This window comes from Pelophylax lessonae, assembly GCF_965119305.1.
Source record: "Pelophylax lessonae genome assembly, chromosome: 12".
Classification (NCBI taxonomy): Eukaryota; Metazoa; Chordata; class Amphibia; order Anura; family Ranidae; genus Pelophylax; species Pelophylax lessonae.
Genome location: NC_138779.1, coordinates 93,289,111 through 93,313,484, shown reverse-complemented (window position 1 = coordinate 93,313,484; position 24,374 = coordinate 93,289,111). Strand labels below are relative to the sequence as shown.

The 24,374-nt window shown below is 41.9% G+C and overlaps 1 protein-coding gene across 1 annotated transcript in view; it reads right to left on the bottom strand.

Annotated features, from left to right (window-relative positions):
* The window catches only part of LOC309568083 (myosin-binding protein C, fast-type-like), a 184,826-nt gene that overhangs the window by 65,478 nt on the left and 94,974 nt on the right, over positions 1-24,374 (bottom strand). Inside the window, exons 10-14 of the mRNA XM_082273656.1 lie at positions 22,781-22,913; positions 15,347-15,471; positions 9,547-9,652; positions 9,257-9,423; positions 2,260-2,425 (exon numbers count right to left, since the gene is read on the bottom strand). Coding sequence (XP_082129782.1) covers positions 2,260-2,425; positions 9,257-9,423; positions 9,547-9,652; positions 15,347-15,471; positions 22,781-22,913 — 697 coding nt within the window. The remainder of the gene's footprint in view (positions 1-2,259; positions 2,426-9,256; positions 9,424-9,546; positions 9,653-15,346; positions 15,472-22,780; positions 22,914-24,374) is intronic.

Genomic DNA, 24,374 nt, shown 5'->3' with positions numbered 1-24,374 from the left:
GCGATGATGGAAGAGGATGTGGCACAGGATGAGGAGGAGGAGGAGGATGAAGAGGTAACATTTCCAAGGCTTTCAGGGCAGTCATTCGCAAGGGGCTCCGAGGGTGGGTTCCTGCACACGCAAACGCCAGGGACGCAATTGTCCAGCAGGGGCACAGTTCTGGAGGATGAGGAGGATGAGGAGGAGGAGGAGCTGGAGGAGGAGATGGAACCATGTTCACAGCAGGGTGGCACCCAGGCCAGCTCATGGCCATCACTGGTGCGTGGCTGGGGGGATACAGAGGACACGGACGATACACCTCCCACAGAGGACAGCCTTTCGTCGCCTCTGGGCAGCCTGGCACACATGAGCGATTACATGCTGCAGTGTCTCCACAACGACCGCCGAGTTGCCCACATTCTAACTTGTGCTGATTACTGGGTGGCCACGCTGCTGGATCCCCGTTACAAGGACAACGTACCGTCCTTAATTCACTCACTGGAGCGCGATCGCAAGATGCGCGAGTACAAGCGCACGCTGGTAGACGCCATGCTGCTGGCATTCCCATCTGACAGCGGGGCCACAGTGGAAGCACAAGGCAGAGGAGGAGGAGGAGGAGGTCGCCAACGCAACCAGGGCACCGCCAGCACCTCAGAAGGCAGGGTTAGCATGGCCGAAATGTGGAAAAGCTTTGTCAGCACGCCACAACAAACAGCAGCACCAGCAGCTCAGATGGAACGTCTTAGCAGGAGGCAGCATTTTACCAACATGGTGGAGCAGTATGTGTGCACACGCCTACATGTAGTGAATGACGGGTCTGCCCCCTTCAACTTCTGGGTCTCCAAATTGGGCACATGGCCTGAGCTTGCCCTTTACGCCTTGGAGGTGCTGGCGTGCCCTGCAGCCAGTGTATTATCTGAACGGGTATTTAGCACGGCTGGGGGCGTTATAACAGACAAGCGCAGCCGCCTGTCCAGAGACAATGTGGACAAGCTCACGTTCATTAAAATGAACCAGGCATGGATCCCACGGGACTTTTCCGTACCTTATGCAGAATAGCAATGGATACCGACCTTACCCACCCATTGCTCCATTTTTGCTCTTTCTCACTCTTTTGGGGTGTACCCTCATTTAAAATTTTTGAAAAGAAGCAGTGTTGGCTACCTCGTCCTCCTCCTCAGGGCCAGATTAATGTAGGGGCTATTGGAGCTGCAGCTCCAGGCCCCTACCTTTTATATAGGCCCCGGGTTGGCCATATTCACTGTTACCGCTCTTCTGTCACTTGTAAACACAGAAGTCTGGCTTCTATGCTCGCTTCCCCAGGCAGCACCCTCAGAACCTCCCCACACAGCGTGAAGGCCGGACAAGGAGGGACAGTTGGCGATGCATGGATGTGTTTATGGGCTTCAGAGACAGCATCCCATGTTGAATTAGGCATGCATGGCTGCACCCTTCCTCCTCTGGGTGCATGGCAAGGCACGGCCCTTAAGGCCCTTCAAAATCCTCAGCACCAAGCCCATGATGCTGTTAATCCGGCCCTGGTCCTCCTCCACCGCCGCTTCCACCTACACCACCCATAGGTGTGCGCAGCCTATTGCATTAAGGTGTGCACCCCAAAGTTGAAATACACATGCATGTGTTTGCCAGCAGGGAGAGTAATGTATCGGGGCCATGTACCTGTAGGCAAGGAGAAATAGAGCAGAGCAGGTCCCAGGGAGATCTTTCCCATCTCCTCACTGGCAATGCTATGTGCCCTAGGTGATTAGGGTGTGCCCAGGCACACCCAGCACACCCTGTGCGCACGCCTATGTCACCGCCACATCCACCACCACCTCAACCTCCCTCCTACTCCATATGGGCCTCGTCCTTCAGAGATGAAGAAGAACATTGTTTTATTTTTCTGTTTTTTTTTTGTTGTTTTAAGTTATTTCCCTATCCACATTTGTTTGCAGAGCACTTGCCATGCTCTTAATTACGTTTTGCTGCCATTTGCAGCACTCTAGCCCTTTCCTTTGGTGTTTTAGAGCCATTTTAGTGCCTTAAAGTTCGGGTCCCCATTGACTTCAATGGGGTTCGGTGTCCGGGAAAAGTTCGGTAAAAGTCCGGGACACGGACCCGGACTTTTTTTTAAAGTTCGGCCAAACCCGTCGAACACGGACATCTAGGTGTTCGCTCAACCCTAGTCACAAATTACTGGATCAAGTTTATGAAATAGGCCTAACAGTTCTTTAAGGAATATTGTATAATAATTGTGTATCAGAATGTCGGAAAAAACCTTACCTGCCCTTATGAGTCATAGTGATACGTTTGCTAGGTCTGATTTCCACTCCATTCTTAAACCACTTGCCAGTGACCTTTTCATCAGACACCTCACATTTGAAGACAGCCTGGTCTGTTGCTTTTACAGTCAGGTCAGCAATGCCTTGTAAGACTTCCAGCTGCTTCTCTGCAGGTAGTAAGTAAATGCCATGAGTTTATTAGAAGGATATATCTTATAAGGCTTGTGAAATTTACAAGGGCACCAAAGTTATGAACTTAAAGAAACAGCAAAGCCAAGACTAGAACTTCTGTTTTAAATTTTTGAGAAACTTTTACATCACATTACCCCCAACCCTTGGGCTTTCAATGTATGTTACCTTGAAATGATACTGAGGTTAGGTTTTGTAACAGAAAAAAGTCACTTAAGTTCTGATGCATTAAATAGCTTTTGTTTTTTTTAAAACTAAGCCACCCACAACTTAAAGTGGACCTTGCACCCTAAATAGCAAAGTCTGTGTGTATAGTAAAAGCCCTTTTCTACATCTTATTTTACTGCACTAAACTGTTAAAAACAGCTGCGTGCATAAGAAAGTTAATGAATGTTAGATTTCCAAAATCTGGCAAGTAGACTCTACTGCACTGTTATCTAGTGTCATTCAGTTAGCATTAAAGTGGTGTTTCATGTTTGCTATAGATAGTAGCATGAAAACAATAAATAAATCCAGGCTCTAGGAGTCTTAATAGAGAGTTCGATATGCCACTAAAACCTAAGCAAACATGTAATCTTTAGGTAGATCACAGTTTTTCTCCTTAACAGATAACAGATAAAAGACCTCAATTTACAAAGTTGTTTTCTCTTGAAGTTTTTTTCTCAGCTGTTATTTTCTTGATACTACCCCTTGCATGGCTCATATCTCCAATGACCCTGTTCATGATGGTAAATAATAGGGATGCACTGATACTGGTACATCCAGTCAAGTACTCATTGATACAGAGTACCGATACTTTGTAGTTGGATTTGCATCCATACAAAAATAAATGGGAGTAAATCGCACTGCAAAGAATCACATGCGATTTGAACAGGAATGCAGTGTGATTTCTGTCTGAATCACATGCGGTTTCCCCACAGCTTCTGTGTGAACCAAGGCTTGTCATAGTGATTTCAGCCTGGGTTCACACAGGAGCAGTGTGGGAAACTGCATAAGTTTTTCACGAGTAATGGGGAAAATAAAAGAGGGGGAATTTAACAGTAGGCAATAAATGGTGGACCCTTGTTATTTGAATTAACTTTACATTAATGCATAAATATTCAAAAATACAACATGGTTTAATAATACATAGAAAACAAATCAATCAACAAAGGGCAAATATAAGCCCACAATCATGTAACATATAAAATCAGTACTATACAGTGGCGGCCGGTGTAATGAGGGCACAGGGGCGCCGCCCCCCATCCATGCGTCCGGCCCCCTAATCTGCATGCAGGGGCACCGGATGCATGGAGCTTAATGTTTTTTTTTTTAATCACCTGATTAGAGCCAGAGGCTCTAATACGGTGATGCAAAGGGTGGAGCCGGGGTGCAGAGCAGTGCGCCCAGAGCCCACCCATTGTGTGACAATAGCGAATGAAAATTCGCTATTGTCACACCGATCCTCCTCCTGGCCAATCAGAAAGCGTGTCCGATACGCGCTTCCTGATTGGCCGCAAGGCAAACCCCATGCCATTGGCCGAGGAGGAGGCTGGAGCAGGAGGACTCAGAGACGCGCCACCGGGACTGAGGAGAAGCCGACGTCGGGACACTGATGAGAAGCCGCCGCTGCTGCTCCAGGTAAGAAGGGGGCACGCACGCTGATCTCTGCATTGGGGGAATGTATGCTGGTCACTGCATTGAAGGGGGCACGCATGCTGATCTCTGCATTGGGGGAATTTATGATGGTCACTGTATTGAAGGGGGCACGTACGCTGGTCACTGCATTGAAAGGGGCATGTATGCTGGTCATTGCATTGAAGGGGGCATGCACGCTGGTCACTGCATTGAAAGGGGCATGTATGCTGGTCACTGCATTGAGGGGGCATGTACGCTGGTCACTGCATTGAAAGGGGGCATGTATGCTGGTCACTGCATTGAAAGGGGGCACGTACGCTGGTCACTACATTGAAGGGGGCATGTATGCTGGTCACTGCATTGAAATGGGCATGTACGCTGGTCACTGCATTGAAAGGGGGCATGTACGCTGGTCACTGCATTGAAGGGGGCATGTATGCTGGTCACTGCATTGAAGGGGGCATGTATGCTGGTCACTGCATTGAAAGGGGGCATGTACGCTGGTCACTGCATTGAAGGGGACATGTATGCTGGTTACTGCATTGAAAGGGGGCATGTATGCTGGTCGCTGCATTGAAAGGGGGCATGTATGCTGGTCACTGCATTGAAAGGAGGCATGTACGCTGGTCACTGCATTGAAAGGGGGCATGTATGCTGGTCACTGCATTGAAAGGGGGCACACTGGTCACTGTGCATTGAAAGGGGGCACGCTGGTCTCTCTGCATTGAAAGGGAGCACGCTGGTCTCTCTGCATTGAAAGGGGGCACGCTGGTCACTCTGCATTGAAAGGGGGCACTCTGGTCTCTCTGCATTGAAAGGGGGCACGCTGGTCACTCTGCATTGAAAGGGGGCACACTATACCTTATTTACTGAAGGCCCCTTTCACACTTTTGCGACCTCAAAGTCACGCAATTTTTTACAGCGTTTTTTGCCGCAAAGCAATGCTTATTACATTTTTATGTTTGCGCCCCCCCCCCCCAAATTTTGAGCACCAGCCGCCACTGGTACTATATTAAGAGTAATCAGATGTGATGTATATGTATCAAATGGAGCTTGCCACCATGTTTTGCAGTGCAGACCGCTTCTTCAGGGCTTCTTTCTCCATGTCTCACTCTTAAGATCTAGTATACACAGACAGAACAATCAAAAAATATATACACCAAAATACATATTCACATGATAAAAATATAGTAAATAGCCATTGCCCTATCCTATGATATGGAGGGGAGAAGAAAACCAAAAAAAAAATAAATAAAATTATATAAGCAAGGAGAAAAGGGAATAGTAAAAAATAGGAGTAGTATAAAATACCTCTGTAAGGTACATCAGGTGTGCTCAGGCTAAGGGGAGACTTCCGACAACAGGCTATCTTGCTGGCCTCAAACATGATGAATGTGGAACAACATGAAGTTATATTACCAGATGGAAAACATGCTCTATATATCAAAAACACAGCAAACAGCAAATCAGGATGCTAATAGTCATGGGGAATATCCACATTTGATTTGATGATCCATAAATTAGACACAGATGTGTCAACCAAATCTGCCACACACATAAAGACCAGTCTCAAACTGACCTGAGTAGGATAAACTGCTGAGGTATCAGTAGAATAAATTGATCACACCCATAGGTCCATAGAATAAAAAAAGGTCCCTGGTGAGAGTTGTATCGAAAATTATAAAAAACAGATCATAAAAACTGTACTTAGAATCAAAAGATTCTAAAGATTAAGTAGTGTCCAACTCATGAAACAGAAGGGGGTTTTCTTACCCAAATAAAGATCTTCAATCGAATTGTCTCCAAACTCCCCAGGCATAAGAGTAAGTGGGGGAGAAAAGATGTAAAAGGCACAGGTGTGTCTGGGTCTCCTGACTGGTACGTACGTCACCTCTGCTCTCAGTTGGATTCTAGATAGCCATCTCGGCCCACAGCACGCCATTCATTTGGCCTTTTGACCAGTGGTACCTTACACACTTTTCTTTTTACTTTGAGTTAAGTTTTCCAATTTAGAGAGGATCCACCCAGCTCCCTAAGGGTCGCCCCTATTTGTTATATAAGGGCTGGCCCATTTAGGGTTCACCTGCTGGAGTAACGGATCCTCGGGAGACCCAGACACACCTGTTGCTCCTTGCCATTTACATCTTGTTTCCCCCCCGCTTGCTCTTATGCCTGTGGGAGTTTGGAGTCAATTCGATTGGAGATATTTATTTGGGTAAGAAAGCCCCCAACCCTTTCATGAGTTAGACTCTACTTAATCTTTAGTGTTCTTTTTGATTCTTGGTGCAGTTCTCATGATAAGTTTTGTTATCATTTAGATACAACTCTTACCAGGGACCTTTTTTGATTCTATGGACCTATGGGTAAGATTGATATTTGCTGCTGATACCTCAGCAGTTTATCCTGCTCAGGTCTGTTTGAGTCTGGTCTTTATGCATGTGGCAGATTTAGTTGCCACATCTGTGTCTAATTTATGGATCATCAAATGTGTGGATATTCCCCATGACTATTAGCATCCTTATTTGCTGTTTGCTGTGCTTTTGATATATAGAGCATGTTTTCCATCTGATAATAGAACTCCATGTTTTTCCACATTCATGTTTGAGGCTAGCATAGCCTGTCGTCGGAAATCTCCTGATCACACCTGATGTACCTTATGGAGGTATTCTATACTACTCGTAATTTATATCATACCTATTTCTCCTTGTTTATATAATTTTATATTTTTTTTTTCTTTTCCTTCTCTTCTCCATATCATGAGATAGGGTAATGGCTATGTACTATATTTTTACCATGTGAATATGTATTTTGGTGTATATATTTTTTGTTTGTTCTGTCTGTATATACTAGATCTGTACAGTGAGTCACGGAGAAAGAAGCCCTGAATAAGCGGTTTGCACCATGAAACATGTTGGCAAATTCCATGTGATACATCTACATCACATCTGATTACTGCCAATATAGTACTGATTTTATATGTTACATGTTTGTGAGTTTACATTTGTCCTTTGTTGATTGATTTTTTTTTTTTTTTTTTTGTAATAATAAACCATTTTTGTATTTTTGGATATTTATGCATTGATGTAAAGTTAATTCAAATACCAAGGGTCCACCATTTAACGCCCACTGTTAAATTCCTCCTTTTCTTTTTTCTTGAACTGCTGGGTAGGTGCCCCCCTGGTATTGGACTGCTTTAAGCTTCATTACACGATCCCTATTATACACTATATTATCAATCTACTAGAGAAAATACTTGGTATCGGAACCAATACCTGTATAGGTATTGGTGCATCCCTAGTAAATAACATGCTTTATTTAGCTGTAGCCAAGCCGGGACTTCTATATACATATACAGTATATGTCACAAATATATACATTCAGGTTACAGTTATTTAATAATGCAGCCAGAGTGCCCCTTTAAGGCTTTTACTAGTGAGGGTCGTCTTTCTCTGGAAATGGACGAACTGGATTGTGGGAGATATAGTCTAGATCTGAATGAAGACTGTTGTGTGGATTGCAGGAGGGACTATACTCCCAGGGAGCACGGGAGAGTGAAGGATCATAGGAGAGCTGATATACCTCTCTGCTGGGCCGAGCGTGCGCTCTCTTGCTTCCGGGACTCATGGAGGACAGATCAGTTGGAGAGGTGTGAGAGGACACCGTTGGTGACGGAGGCCAAAGAGTGCGGCCTAAGGAGAGCGGAGCCCATCCTCAGCGGTGAGGATGCTGGTAATCACACAGCGGTGATAGATCCAGTGGAGCTGAGTAGAAAACGGGTGTAGCCAAACTGACTGACTGGGACAGCCAAGTGCCGAACATCCCCAGTGATGAAGGAGCGTGGGGAAACACTTCGCCTGGGTGGCAGGACAATCACAAGTGGATACTGTCGTGTGAAAGAGTGCCTGGTGAAATCCTAAATCGCAAGTATAAATCTACATCCATGATACACTGACTGCAGATAGGATTGCACATACACTATTACTCAGGGATTACAAATACCACGCTGAAGAGTGATAAGAGCTCCAACTGCCAGCGAAGATTTAGCAAGGTCTTGCTAGGACAGGAACTCCAGCATATGCTGTCTTAAAGGGGACCTGTTAGAATACTGTTGAATCATTATTAAGTGGGAATTAGATATTGCTAGCCTGATTCTAGAGGGATTTAGCCAGAGTCATAACTTAATACATGCTGCAATAACTTTGACAGTTAGAGCTGATAATATAGTCAGTTTATTGATATAACACCCTGTCTGCTGACTATTATTAAAAAACTGTCAGTGTTATTTTAAAGCGGTAGTAGACCCCTTACGTCAAATCTCTTTTAAATGAATCTTTCCAAGTAATTGTACTGTGTGCTCTGTGTGCCCAGCTTCCTACCTGCTTGCTTTCAGTGTAATCACTTTTTTTTGTTTGCAATGACATCACTGGTGCATGCACTGTTCGTTCTATTTTTTTCCGCAAGCTCTTCATGCTGGAAAAATGTTGTTTACATCCCGGGGCTGCGTCATTTCCTTAGCTCAGCATCAGCCCCGACATCCCGCGATACTACTTCCCCCCTCAAGTAAGACAGCAGCTGGATTGGCTCTTATTCGCTAAACCAGGTTGCTTTAGTAAAAGCAGAACGAAAATGAGGCTTGGCTTCAGGAACTACTGCACATGCATGGGATTATGGACACAGAGCCTGAGTGAGGGTGGAAATACAATACTATTCAGATTCGGATACTATTCGGAACGGTGGCTGCAAACAAGCAGGAGCTTGTAAAAAAAATGTTTTGATTTCAAGTAAGAACGTTTTATTTTCCTTATATATGTGGCACAAAGCTGCAAAAGAACAACATGTAATTACTTATTTATAGTTTGGGGTGCAATGATGTGAGTTTACTACCACTTTAAAAGCCGGGCCCTTTATGACAAATTAAATATGTAAGTCAATTTAAAAAAAAACAACTGCCCAAGTTACCATTACCACTGCCTATTGAGAAAAAGCATAAAAAGGAACATGTTGAGGTAGTTATGTGCGTCTAAGTCTACTCATCTAGAACTCATTTTTGGCGTTTGTTTTATTTTTTGTATTTTTTGATGTCCATTGTACGTATGTGGGTGTTTGATTTTTTATTTATTTGTATGAAACTTGATAAAAAGAACTAAGTATTTGTAAAATGTGCATTTTAGCAAAGCTTCTTTAATCCATACCTTCAACTATAAGGTCTGCTTCACATTTTCCTCCATTGGTCATCACTTGGTAACGGCCAGTGTCTTCTATAGTAGATTCATTGATAATTAGAATGTGTTTTTTTCCATCCTTCTTGAATCGATATTTGAAGGTCTCTTCACGAGTTAACTCTACGCCATCTTTCGACCTAGTCAATAATTAAATAGATGCCCACAAACAACACTTTGAATATTTTGCTTTACAAGTTGATTGGTTACAGTGACTTGGCAATTGGTATCTTAGGCAATGCCACTTTGCAACATGAACATACCACATAACGAGGGCTCCCTCTTCTGACACTTCCACTTCCAGTTCTACTTTGTCTCCCACAAACACTTGATGATCTTCAAGTGGTCTCACAATTGTTACAGGTGGTTCTGTACAGAATTATTTTGGTTATCTGGTTATTATAGGCATTGTTATGAATGTAAAGCTGTTGCTTTCAATACAGAATAGTGGAATAAAAGATTCTGTTGTAAAGCATGCATTTTCTGCCATATTTTCTATCACACTGTAAAGTGTTCAAAAAAAATGTATCATAAAATATGCAAAAAAGTGACACAAAAAAAGTGAAGGTGTGCAGGATTGGAAACCAAAACAAAGAGGTCTCACCATTATAGTCTCCAAGAACGTTTTAGACAGTCCCTCCAGCTGTTGCGGAACTACAAGTCCCATCATGCCGCTGTCTATGGGAGTCATGCTTGTAACTGTCAGCCTTGCAATGCCTCATGCAAATTGTAGTTCTGCAACAGCTGGAGGGCCACCAGTTTGAAACCCCTGGTTTCAATTGTATGTCTAAGCATTGCTAAAATTTACACCCATCTCTTCCTTTTGCAGCATGCCCAACATCCCCCCCTTTTTTTTTACCTTGTTACTGTAGTGAGAAACAGTTTTTTTTACTCCCTTTGACATCACTACCAGGCTTGTAAAATTCTAGCAGTGGTAGCTGCTCTGAGTTAATTCCTAGCAACTTTAGCATATCCCAAAGGACCCTTTTTGTATGCACATTGTGTGGGCAGGTTCTTGGGAGTAAAGCAGCACTTTTTTCAGAGAAATAAATCATTGGATGCATGTTGGGTGTGACAGAGATGGGGGGTTTAGAGCTCTGAGGTCCAACAGGCAGGGCTGATTGATAATGCTGTTTTGCAGCTCAAACAAGAAAATATTACCAGCATTTTTAAAGGAATAAAAAAACTTGAAAATGTGCATATACTGCAAATATGTATTAAATACGTTTTTTTTAATTTAGCCCTGACATATATTTTAACTTTCTAGATATTTTCGGCTTTGTATGAACTATATTATGATACCCTAAATGTATTTGTATTTGTGTACATACAGTATTTCATTATTTGTTTGCATATGACTTTTTTTAAATATAACTTTATTTTATTATGTATTTTTATGATGAATAATTACAGGACTTAATGCACAACATTTATTGAAGTGCTTTAAATAAAGTGCTTTAAACCTTTCAATAAAAGTGCTTTTTTCAAAAGGGGTCTCTTCTCAGTATGCTATGGCCCTGTCCTAAAATCCAGGATTATTGGAGGGAAATCATAACCACAACGGGAAGAGTGATGACCCCTGTAGATCCCCTTATATTTGTCTTGGATACCACTGATAACCCAGAGGAATCACAACATGTTAAATTGGTAATTTTTTATATGCCTTTTATGCTAGATGAGAAATTCTGATAAATGGAAATAATCCTTGCTGCATACTGTAGCTGAGTGGAAAATGACAATTAATAGAGTCCGGCCAAACTCAGGATCCCTGCTGATGCCTAGCCAATAGGTCTCCTCCCTCCCATTTTTGATGGGCTATGATGCAGCTATTTACTTCATAATATGCACCCATGGGAGTAGATGAACCTGCTGTCTATTGCTTATTTGCTTTAATTTTGGTGGGATTGTTTAATGCTTTTATCCACATTTCTAACATATTTTGGGTTCCTAACGGGCCCTACTGGGCATCGGTAAACCCTTGGAGTAAGGAAATTGCCCCTGTGATGATACTTTCTGTAATAGTTTATCTATTTCTTCTGTTTTTGTTTTTTTTTTCTCCACTGGTGATATACACATGTTGTGTATTAATCTAGTATCGCATATTTTGTATGCTCTGACTTTCTTTCTTTTTTTCTTTTGAATGATTTATCTGACCTATGTTATTTGTGAATATGCTTAAAGGGATTGTAAAGGCAGAAGATTTTTTATCTTGTATGCATTAAGATAAAAAATCTTTTGTGTGCAGCAGCCCCCCCTCAGCCCCCCTAATACTTACCTGAGCCCCATCTCTGTCCAGCAACGTGCACAAGTTCCTTGGCCATCTGGGACTCTCCCTCCTGATTGGCTGAGACACCGCAGCAGTGCCATTGTCTTCCGCTGCTGTCAATCAAAGTTAGTTAGCCAATCAGGAGAGAAGGGGTGTGGCTGAACCATGGCTCCAAGTCTGAATGGATACAGGGAGCTGTGGCTCGGCTCGGGTGCCCCCATAGCAAGCTGCTTGCTGTGGTGGCACTCAACAGGTGGAAAGGGCCAAGAGAGCCAGCGAGGAACCCGAGAAGAGGAGCCTCTGGGCTGCTCTGTGCAGTGGTTTTGTAAGTATAACATATTTGTTATTTTTATAGAAAAAAAAACTAGATTTTACAATCACTTTATTAAATATTTAAAAAAAAATAAAATAAAAAAGTCCTGCCTATCTATAAGTTAACTTATGCTAGCTAACACTGTCCAAAGAAACAACAAAATCTGAGCAAATTGAATAGACGCTGAGGGCATAACTGTTTTACTATTCTCAATTATCTGACATAACCTTTTTTTTTTTTACATCTATTTGTTATTAAAATGTTTTCCACTTTACTGCTGTCTTTGTAGGGATGTGCTTACCCCCCCCTCCCACGCAAAGATAAATGACACTGCTATATACTATCTGTTGTTATTATTTATTTTCATACAGTTAGGTTCATATATATTTGGGTACAGGCAACATTTTCATACTTTTGGCTCTGTATGCCACCTGAACAAAATTAAAACAAAACAATCTAAATGAATTTGAAAAGCAGACTTTCAGCTTTAAATAAAGGGGTTGAACATAAATAGCAAGTAGAAATTTTAGGAAATGCAACCATTTTCAGGGGCTCAAATGTAATTGGACAAATTAATATAATCATAAATTAAATGTTTGTTTTTAATATTTTGATGAGACCTTTATTGCAATCAGGGCCGCTGATAGGGCAGTACAACCGGCCCTGTTGTACCGGGCCCGCCCCCATCAGCTACACAGTGGGGGCCCGGCCACATTACAGTTCGTTACTGCATTTTTTAATAAAAATTGCTTTCTAAACTCCTCTCCCACGTCTACTTGCCTATGGGGTGGTGTTACATAATTTTCCTGGACCCCATCAGGTCTACAGAGGGGCCCAGGAGGTGAGCGCAGTGGAGGGACTATTTCTTTATTTTCGGGCCGCAAGTACATCATGCCGTTCCACTGTTCAAATAGTCCCGGCCGGCGGAGTGATACTACTGTTCTCCGTTCAGCTCCCGGCTGGTGTCCTGAGGAGATGTGAAGCAGTTGAGCGGCTGTCAGCGAACAGCAGGAGGAGAGTGCGGCTGCAGAGGACACAGTGAGTGGAGAATAGAGGAAAGAATCCTCACTGTGTCCTATTATATCACAGCACAGCAGGTTATCCTTAGCAGCACAAAAAGCAGGGGCTCTATCAAGTCTCTGTGTCACACGGCTGTTGGGTGCTGACTTTGTCAACTTATGGCTGTTGGCTGTACTGAGTTTTACAGACTGTAACCCAGCACAGCCATAACAAATTCAGGACCCAACAGCCATGTGACACAGAGCCATGATAGAGCCCCTGCTTATTGTGCTGCCTGTGTGATGATCATAGGACACAGTGAGATGCTACTTTACACTTCAGTTGGGGGAGCAGTAAACATGTGCAGCAGAGCTGCATTTTTACTGCCCCCAAACCAATCCCCTACATACCAGTATGTCACTGGGTTAGAAGGGTGATATCTTGGTCATTATTACATCAATGATCAAGATATCATTTTTTTTAGCCTCAGTGATTCTGCACACAGTAAAAGTAATCCTAGTGGCTAAGAAGCCATTTGATTACTTTTACAGGCAGCGGCATTCCTGCCTTTACCGCCTTTAGGATGCAAAGAGTAGCATTCAGTTCCTGAGACACAGTGAGGGGCGGATGTCATTCCTCCCACTGTGTGGCATGAAGCGACAAGGATTTTATCACTTCCAGTTTCGGTCTCTTGTAGCCATTACCGGTTTGAACAAGCATCTGATCAAACTGATCTTGGTTTGATCAGATGCTTTGGACAGATATGGGGTCTAAAAGACCCCAGATCTCTCCATAAAGAGTACCTGTCATGGCTCATGCTATCACAAGTGATGTTGTTCATCCCTTGTGATAGCAAAAAAGAAAAAAAAATGTAAAGATACATTGTACGATTTTTTTCTTTGTAATAAAATTAATAAAAATACAATTTAAAAGAAATTTAAACTGCCCCCACTACTTTAAGCTTATGCGCAATGGTGAACTGCAGCTGTCTTCAGTTGTTCATTGTTTGTGGGTCTTTCTGCCTTTAGTTTTTGCCTTCAGCAAGTGGGTTGAAAGCAGGTGATTGACTCGGCCATTGCAGAATATTCCACGTATTTTCCTTCAAAAGGTCCTGAGTTGCTTTTGCAGTGTGTTTTGGATCATTGTCCATTTGTACTGTTAAGCCCCGCCCAATCAACTTTGCGGCATTTGGCTGAATTTAGGCTGACAGTATATCTCTAAACACTGCAGAATTCATCCTGCTGCTTCTGCCTTCTGTCACACACCAATGACCCATTGCCACTGGAAACCATGCATGACCATGTCATCACACTGCCTCCACCATGTTTTACAGATGACATTGTGTGCTTTGAATCATGAGCTGTTCCAAGCCTTTTCCACACTTTTTTCTTCCTGTCATTCTGGTACAGATTAATCTTAGGTTCATCTGTCCAAAGAATGCTTTTTCTGAACTGTTCTGGCTTTTTTTACCTGTTTTTTTTGGCAAAGTCTAATCTGTCTTTCCTATTCTTCAGGCTTATGAATGGTTTGCACCTTGTGGTGAACCCTCTATATTTGCTCTCTTGAAGTCTTCTCTTGATTGTAGACTTTGACAATGATACGCCCACCTCCTGGAGAGTGTCCTTCACTTGTCTGGATGCTGTGAATGGGTTTTTCTTTACCATAGAGAGGATCTTGCGATTATCCACCATTGTTGTCTTCCGTGGATGTCCAGGCCTTTTAATGTTGCTAAGCTCACCAGTGCGTTCTTCTTTCCTCAGAATTTACCAAACTGTTGATTTGGCCACTCCTAATGTTGCTGCTATCTTTCTGATGGATTTTTTGCATTTTGAAGCCTTACATTGACCTTTTTAACTTGCTTGGACAGCTCCTTTGAACGCATGATGTAGATTCACAGCAATAGATTCCAAATACCACACTTAGAATCAACTCCAGACCTTTTGACCTTTTGATGAAGGAGTAATCCCCACCTGTCCATGAAACAGCTTTTGATTCAATTGTCCAATTACTTTTGGTCCCTTGAAAAAGGGAGTATGGCAATTTTAGGAGCTGTAATTACTAAACCCTTCTTTCTATTTGGATGTACATACCCTCAAATTAAACCTGAAAGTGTGCACTGTCAGCCCATATCCATTATTTAACTAAAGCTTGAATATGTTTTTGTAAATACCTGAAAAATAACTAAAATTGTGCCTGTGTCCAAATATATATGGGTCTAACTGTATCTATTATACTATATATGTAGCCTCACTGATTTTACTTTATTGTATTTAATTTATGTATTCTACTGTATAACTCTTAAATGTCTGGAAACAATCCTCAATAAACATTTTACTGACAAAAAAATGCATAAAATTTACAGTATATGCAATTAGTAATTAACCTTTGCAGAGTCAATGCACATTGGGTTATGCTGCAAGCTATATTGTATAGTCCAAACACCACAGATTTTACCCATTTACGAACTTAATACAAAAAAGCTTACCTTTAACAAAAAGTTCTGTGTAGCATTTCTCATCTCCAATGATGCACTCATAGGATGAATCGTCTGCCAGGGTACATTTGTTAATGGTCATTATTCTCTTTAGGCCAACATTCTCAAACACAAATCTATAAAGATAAAATGGTTTGTTTATGAAACAGGAGTGGACCTTTCGAATTTGGCAAAGATAAGCTCAGGGTTCCACAAACACAGAAATTATACCCAGTCGATATTTTGAAACTTAATCACTTGAGCTCAGGAACATTTAACCTCCTTCAGAATCAGGCCATTTGTTGCCTTTTTGGCACTGTGCTAATTATTCTGGCAATTGTGTGGTCATGCAACACTGTACCAAAATTCAATTTTTACACAAATAGAGCTTTCTTTTGGTGGTATAGGATCACCGTTTTTTTTTTTTTTTTTGTTGCTATATAAACAAAAAAAAGACAGAACATTTTGAAAAAACAAACAAACAATATTTTATACTTTCTGTTATAAAATATACCAATAACAGTCAAATTTCTTCTAAATTTAGCCCAAAATGTATTCTGCTTAGAACGTCTTCCTTTACAGAGGAAGGCGTTCTAAGATTGCTGTCTAAAGTGAAGACAAATAAGTCACAGGGTCCTGATGAGATACACCCAAAATTATTAAAAGAGCTTAGTGGTGAGCTGGCAAAACCATTAACAGATTTATTTAACCAATCATTAGTAACAGGAGTCGTCCCGGAAGATTGGAAATTGGCAAATGTCATGCCCATTCACAAGAAAGGTAGTAGGGAGGAATCGAGCAACTATAGACCAGTGAGTCTGACATCAATAGTAGGCAAATTAATGGAAACCCTATTAAAGGATAGGATTGTGGAACATCTTAAATCCCATGGATTGCAAGATGAAAAACAACATGGGTTTACTTCAGGGAGATCATGTTAAACAAATCTTATAGATTTTTTTGACTGGGTGACTAAAATAATAGACGGTGGAGGTGCAGTAGACATTGCATATCTAGATTTTAGTAAGGCTTTTGACACTGTCCCACATAGAAGACTTATCAATAAACTGCAGTCATTGAGCATGGACTCCCATATTGTTGAGTGGATTAGGCAGTGGCTGAGTGACAGACAATAGAGGGTTGTAGTCAATGGAGAACATTCAGAACAAGGTCATGTTACCAGTGGGGTACCTCAGGGATCTGTACTGGGACCAATTTTGTTTAATATCTTCATAAGTGATATTGCAAAAGGCCTCGATGGTAAGGTTTGTCTTTTTGCTGATGACACAAAGATATGTAACAGGGTTGATGTTCCTGGAGGGAAACGCCAAATGGAAAAGGATTTAGGAAAACTAGAAGAATGGTCAGAACTCTGGCAACTGAAATTTAATGTGGATAAGTGCAAGATAATGCACCTGGGACGTAAAAACCCAAGGGCAGAATATAGAATATTTGACACAGTCCTGACCTCAGTATCTGAGGAAAGGGATTTAGGAGTAATGATTTCAGAAGACTTAAAGGTGGGAAGACAATGTAATAGAGCAGCACGAAATGCCAGCAGAATGCTTGGATGTATAGGGAGAGGTATAAGCAGTAGAAAGAGAGAAGTGCTTATGCCGCTGTATAGAACACTGGTGAGACCTCACTTGGAGTATTGTGCGCAGTACTGGAGGCCATATCTCCAGAAGGATATAGATACTCTAGAGAGAGTTCAGAGAAGAGCTACTAAACTAGTACATGGATTGCAGGAAAAAACTTACCAGGAAAGGTTAAAGGACCTTAACATGTATAGCTTGGAAGAAAGAAGAGACAGAGGGGATATGATAGAAACCTTTAAATGCATAAAGGGAATCAACTCGGTAAAGGAGGAGAGCATATTTAAAAGAAGAAAAACTACCACAAGAGGACACAGTTTTAAATTAGAGGGGCAAAGGTTTAAAAGTAATATAAGGAAGTATTACTTTACTGAGAGAGTAGTGGATGCATGGAATAACCTTCCTGCAGAAGTGGTAGCTGCAAATACAGTGAAGGAGTTTAAGCATGCATGGGATAGGCATAAGGCTATCCTTCATATAAGATAGGGCCAGGGACTATTCATAGGATTCAGATATATTGGGCAGACTAGATGGGCCAAATGGTTCTTATCTGCGACACATTCTATGTTTCTATGTTTCTGCTATATGTCTTTGTAAAAAAAAAAAAACCTGAGCTGGTACTGCGGCAAAGTGGCTCGATATCGTCCAGCGACGTAGACCTAATTCGCTGGGCTCCTCCCTTTGTGGGCGACGTGCGCGCGCCGCCGGAGGCTCGCTCCCGCTGCATTCAGTCACAGCGGGAGTCGGGCCAGGGGAGGAGAGGCGGTGATCACCGCCGCTCTTCCCCGGATCGTCGGGACGAGTGTGGAGATCCGCTCGTTTGTGTAAACAAAGCGGGCGGATCTCCTAAGTGACAGGCAGGGACGGATTGCAGGATTCAGCATAGCTGAACCTGCAATCTGTGCCTATGTCACACAGTCCCCTCCCCCCACACACGTTAGTAAGCACCAGGCATACATTAACACCTTGATCACCAATAAAAGTTAACCCCTTCCCTGCCAGTTTCATTTTTACAGTAACAGTGCATATTTATAGCACTGATTACTATAGTAATGTCCCTACTATTACTATAGTAATGGTCACTATCGATAGATCGCCGCCATTACTAGTAAAAAAAAAAAAAACAATAAAAATGACATAAATTTCCCGTAGTATGTAGCTGCGATAACTTTTGCGCAAACCAATCAAAATACGCTTATTGCGATTTTTTTAACAAAAATATGTAGCAGAAAACTAATTGGCCTAAAATGTTAAAAAATTTTGATTTTTACATTTTTTGGGGGGGGGGGGGGAATTTCATATAAAAAAATGTGAAGAATATTGTTATTTTTTTCAAAATTGTCGCTCTTTTTTTGTATATAGCGCAAAAAGTAAAAATTGCACAGGTGATCAAATACCACCAAAAGAAAGCTCTATTTGTGGGGGAAAAAAGGACATACATTTAATTTGGGTACAGCATCGCACGACCGCGCAATTGTCCGTTAAAATAACGCAGTGCCGAATCGCAAAATATGGCCTGGTCAGAAATCTGCCGGTCTTAAAGCAGATAAAAATACGCTCATTGAGAATTTTTTTGTCAAAGACATGTAGCTAAATACATTTTGGCTTAAATATATGACAAAAATTTCATATATTGGACATTTTTTAACTGTCAAAGTAGAAAAATATTGTTATTTTTTCAAAATAGTCGCTCTTGTTTATTAATATCGCAAAAAATAAAAAGCGCAGAGGTGATCAAATAACACCAAAAGAAAGCTCTGTTTGTGGGAAAAAAGGACGTAAATTTCGTTTGGGTACGGCGTTGCAATTGTCAGTTAAAGTCGCACAGTGCCGAATCGCAAAAGTGGCCTGGACGTACAGCAGGAAAATCCTCCGGTGGTAAAGTGGTTAATTGGTTTGTGTGACTTTAGTGTCTACAATCTATAGTATATATATTTGAATTTTGATTATTCTTTCTTGAGGCCCTAAAATGCCAGAACAGTTCAATTACCACCTAAATTACCCCTTTTTAGAAAGTAGACAGTCTGAGGTATCTATTAAGAGGCATGGTGAGTTTTTTAAAGTTATAATTTTGGGGGGGGGGAAACAGCCAATGGGCGTGGCTGTTTCCCACGTGATCGGCTGTGTTCCAATGACACAGCCGATCACAATGGAGGCGCCCACAAGATGACCGCGCATGCGCGATCGGGAGCGCGCAGCGCGGTCATGTCGGTGGCTCTGTGTTCCGTAGGAACACAGCTGTCACCGGCGGTAGTAAACAGTCACTGACAGTGACTGTTTACTATGTGATCGGCTGTGAATCCATTCACAGCCGATCAGAAAATGTAAACAAAGAGCAGTAACTGACTGTTACTAGCTCTTCTCCCCTCATACAGCTTCCAGTGTGAGGAGAGCAGAGCTAGAAACAGTGAGTTACTGCTCTGTACACATGTCAAAAGTAAAATCACAAAAATAAAGGTCCCCACGCAGTCCTCAGCCCCCCCCCCCCAATGTCACCTGTCACCCAACAGTCACCTCATCAGTGCCCAGAAATTGACACCCATAAGGCTACGTTCACATGTGAGCGTAGCGATCGCGGGCAGAATCACCGCGATTCTGCCGCGATCCGGAAATCATTGCAAATTGCGGGACGCCTGTGCGCTGCCCGTTTTTTGCAATAGCACCGCAAACGCTGTGCGATGTTGCAGCGATTTCCACCTGCCGAATCGCGGTAACATCGCGCAAACAACGCATGACGCCCAAAAAAGGTACAAGAGCTTCTTTGGGGCATCATGCGTTGTTTGCGTGATGTTACCTCAATTCGGCAGGCGGAAATCGCGGCAACATCGCACAGCGTTTGGGGTGCTATTGCAAATCACGGGCAACGCACAGGCGTCCCGCCATTTGCAATGATTTCTGGATCGCGGGCGGAATCGCAGTGATTCTGCCGGCGATTGCTATGCTCACATGTGGACATAGCCTAAAGTTCACTGGTCACCAGAGACTGCCATCAGTACCGCCATGCACCATCGCCCGTCACCTGTCACCCATCAGTTACCATTGCCCGTCACCTGTCACCCCATCATTTACCGTTACCTGTCACCCCATCAGTCATCGTCATCTGTCACCCTATCAATCATCGTCACTTGTCACCCCATCAGTGATCGTCACTTGTCACCCCATCAATCATCGTCACATGTCACCCCGTCAGTGATTGTCATCTGTCACCCCATCAATCATCATCACTTGTCACCTCATCAATCATCGTCACCTGTCACCTCATCAATCATCGTCACCTGTCACCTCATCAATCATCGTCACCTGTCACCCCATCAGTCATCCTCACCTGTCACCCCATCAGTCATTGTCACCTGTCACCCCATCAGTCATCATCACCTGTCACCCCATCAGTCATCGTCACCTGTTTGCCATATACATGCAATCACTTACTGACCGCCTAACGACTATATGCGTCGGCCATTAAAAGCTAAATACTGGGGTTATGGCAGCAGATAGCCCCCATAACACCAGTATTTTTTTAAACGGCGGGTGGTCGGCTTTCAGATAAGGGTGGTCCCAGTGGTGGATTCGCCACGGAATTACCCTTACGGTGCAGGAGAATAGGTGCCCCCCCCTCCTGCCGCGTCCCAGACGTTTTCCCAGCTTACCGGACCCGCCGGCAGCGGGGAAAACTATCCGGTCCCGGATCCTCAGAGACAGGAAGTCGAGTGAGGGCAAGATGGCCCTCACTCGACTCTATGGTCTTGGAGGACCGGGGCTACGTCAAAAGACGTTGCCTAGCAACTGGTTTTAAGGGCCGCTTTTTTTTTTTTCTTTTTTTTTTTTTCCTCTTTCAACAATTTTTTGTTTCTTTTTTAGTGTAGTTGTGAGGTCTTTTTGACCCCAGATCTCACAATAAAGAGGACCTGTCATGCCTATTTCTATTACAAGGGATGTTTACATTCCTTGTAATAGGAATAAAAATGATCAAAACATTTTTTTTTTAAACTGTGTAAAATAAAATAAATAGGAAAAGAAAAAAAAAAAATGAAAGTGCCCTGTCCCCGTTAGCTCGCGCGCAGAAGCAAACGCATACGCAAGTCCCGCCCACATATGTAAACGGTGTTCAAACCATACATGTGAGGTATCGCCGCGATCGTTAGAGCGAGAGCAATAATCTGAGCCCTAGAGCTCCTCTGTAACTCTAAGCTAGTAACCTGCAGAAATTTTTAAAATGTTGCCTATGGGGATTTTTAAGTACCAATGTTTGGCGCCATTCTGTGAGCATGCGCAATTTTGAAGCATGACATGTTGGGTATCTAATTACTCGGCGTAACATTATCTTTCACATTATGGAAAAAAATTAGGCTAAATTTACTGTTTTCTTATTTTTTAGTTAAAAAAAGTGAATTATTTTCAAAAAAATCACATTTGGAAGACTGCTGCGCAAATATGGTGTGATAAAAAACATTGCAACGATCTCCATTTTATTCTCTAGGGTCTCTGCTAAAAAAATATATATAATGTTTGGGGGTTCTAAGTAGTTTTCTAGCAAAAAAATTATTTTAGCTTGTAAACACCAAGTGTCAAAAATAGGCCCAGTCTTAAAGTGGATAAATGGACAACTTTGTGAAAAGTGCTACTTGAATGTTAGGCATATGTATGTGGCCAGGCTGTGAAAAAGTGTTACATATGTGGTATCGCCATACTCAGGAGGAATAGCAGAATGTATTTTGGGGTGCAATTTTTGCTATGTACATGCTATGTGTTAGAAATATTGCATAAATGGACAGCTTTGTGTAAAAAAAATGTGTTTTCATTTTCTTTCCACATTTTCCAAAAACTTGTGGAAAAAAATTACATATTCAAAAGACTCATTATGCCTCAAAAATTATACGTTGGGCTGTTTGCTTTCCAAAATGGGGTCATTTTATGGGGGTTTCCATTGTCCTGGTGCTCCAGGGCCTTCAAAAGTACAATAGGTTGTCAGGAAATTATATGTGTAATTTGTGCTCCTAGAATGCCGGACGGTACTACTTGGATGTTAGGCCTCTGTATGTGGCCAGGCTGTGAAAAAGTCTCACACATGTGGTATCGCCATACTCAGGAGGAGTAGTAGAATGTGTTTTGGGGTGTAGTTGCAAGTATACATATGCTGTGTGAGAGAAATAACCTGTTAATACGTCAATTTGTAAAAAAAAAAAAAAAAATAAATCTTCATTTTGCAAAGAGTTGTGGGAAAAAATGACAACTTCAAAAAACTCACCACGCCCCTTAATAAATACCTTGGAATGTCTAATTTCCAAAAAGGGGTCATTTGGGGGGTATTTGTACTTTCCTGACTTTTTAGTGTCTCAAGAAATGAGATAGGCCTTCAGTACATCAGGTGTGGTCAAGAGTGATCAATTTTCAATGATTAGCACCATAACTTGTGGACTCTATAACTTTCACAAAGACCAAATAATATACACTTATTTGGGTTATTTTTACCAAAGATAAGTAGCAGTATAAATTTTGGCCAAAATTTGTGAAGAAAAATGACTCATTTGCTAAATTTTATGACAGAAACAAAGACAAATGCGTTTTTTCACAATATTTTCAGTCTTTTTTTATTTATAGCACAAAAAATAAAAAACCCAGTAGTGATTAAATACCATCAAAAGAAAGCTCTATTTGTGTGAAAAAAAGGACACAAATTTTTTATGGGTACAGTGTTGCATGACTGAGTAATTGTCATTCAAAGTGTGAGAGCGCTGAAAGCTGAAAATCAGTCTGGGCAGGAAGGGGGTGAAAGTGCACTGTAGGCAAGTGGTTAAGCTCAACTAGAAGTTAATATATACGGTCAGAGTCTATCAGATTTACTCTTACTTACTTGGCACCAGGCTTGATCTCCTGACCGTTCTTTAACCATTTCACTACAACATCGGGGTTTGCAACCTCCACAAACATTTTGATCTTTTGGCCTTTGTCCACTGAGTAGCAAGGTTCCAGTTTCTTTGTAAATGCTTGAAAATATAGGAAGTAGAATAAAAACATATTATTATGTTTAAATAACTGTATCAATTTTTGGTAGTTTTGTGTCATATTTCTATAACTTTTTTTTTGTATGTTAGGAAATCATTTTAGAGATTCTGAAATGTACTTTTGTGTGGAGTTGGAAGGTATCATGATAGTATCTAAGATTATTAGTGAGCAAATCCTGTAAAGTTCAGTTTGTATGTAGGTCGCCAAATACTGCAAAATGTTTGGCAAGTATCAAATCTAATTAAAAAAGCATTGAAGTCTGTGGGGATGGGGCGGGGGTGTGAATCTTCATAATCAATTCTGGCCATTTGTGGGGGGTACTAGGCAATGTCATTTCAGTTCCAGAAAATAAACCTAATATACGGGTTCTCCAGAAGTGTAGCGCTTGCTTGCTTTCATTATTGAGTAATTTGAACTGTTCATTCTGCTGTGTTGCCATAATTGTTTTTAATTCTTTTTACCCATTTTATTGGTTAATTCATATTTTTGAACCATTTTCTGACTGTAATACAGAAAAGGAAAGCCACATCTGCTACATATATAAATATGTTATTGGGGGTAAAACAGAAAACCGTTTCATATTCATTATAAAACCCATGTATCATTAATATGTAACTATACGGCATGTTTATGATGTCTGAGAGTCCATTCACACTGCCGCGACTTGTGAGGCGACTTGTGTGCCCTCAAGTCGCCCCAAGTCGCTTGACATAACAAAAGCAATGTTAATCAATGAGTGCCGTCTTAATTGGCACTACTGAAGTCGCTCCGACTTCTGAAAAGGGTCCTGTACTACTTTGAGGCGACTTGTATCCGACTTGTCCCATAGACTTCGATGGGAGTCGCCTCCTTATCTTATTTGAAGCGACTTGTGATCCGACTTTCCATTAAAATCGTCCTGAACCAGAAAAAAAGATCATTTTTTTATAATTTGTAGTAGCACAGGCATATGGCTCCGCTCCACCTGGGCGTTTTTGTTGCAGGCATTTATCGGGCATTTTTGGAGGCAGGCATGACTTTTTTTGGATTTAGTGTCGGGGGGGGGGGGGGAGTCTAAAAAGTGTACCTGTGAAGTTTCAGCTCTGTAGCATGTCCAGAACCAGAAAAAAAAGATAATTTTTCTCAGAATTTTTAGTAGCACAGGCATATGGCTCCTCTCCACCTGGGCGTTTTTGTTGCAGGCATTTATCGGGCATTTTTGGAGGCAGGCATGACTTTTTTTGGATTTAGTGTCTGGGGGGGTCTAAAAAGTGTACCTGTAAAGGTTCAGCTCTAGCATGTCCAGAACCAGAAAAAAAAGATCGTTTTTCTTAGAATTTTTAGTAGCACAGGCATAGGGCTCCTCTCCACCTGGACGTTTTTGTTGCAGGCATTTATCAGGCATTTTTGGAGGCAGGCAAAAATTATAAGAAAAATTATCTTTTTTTTCTGGTTCTGGACAT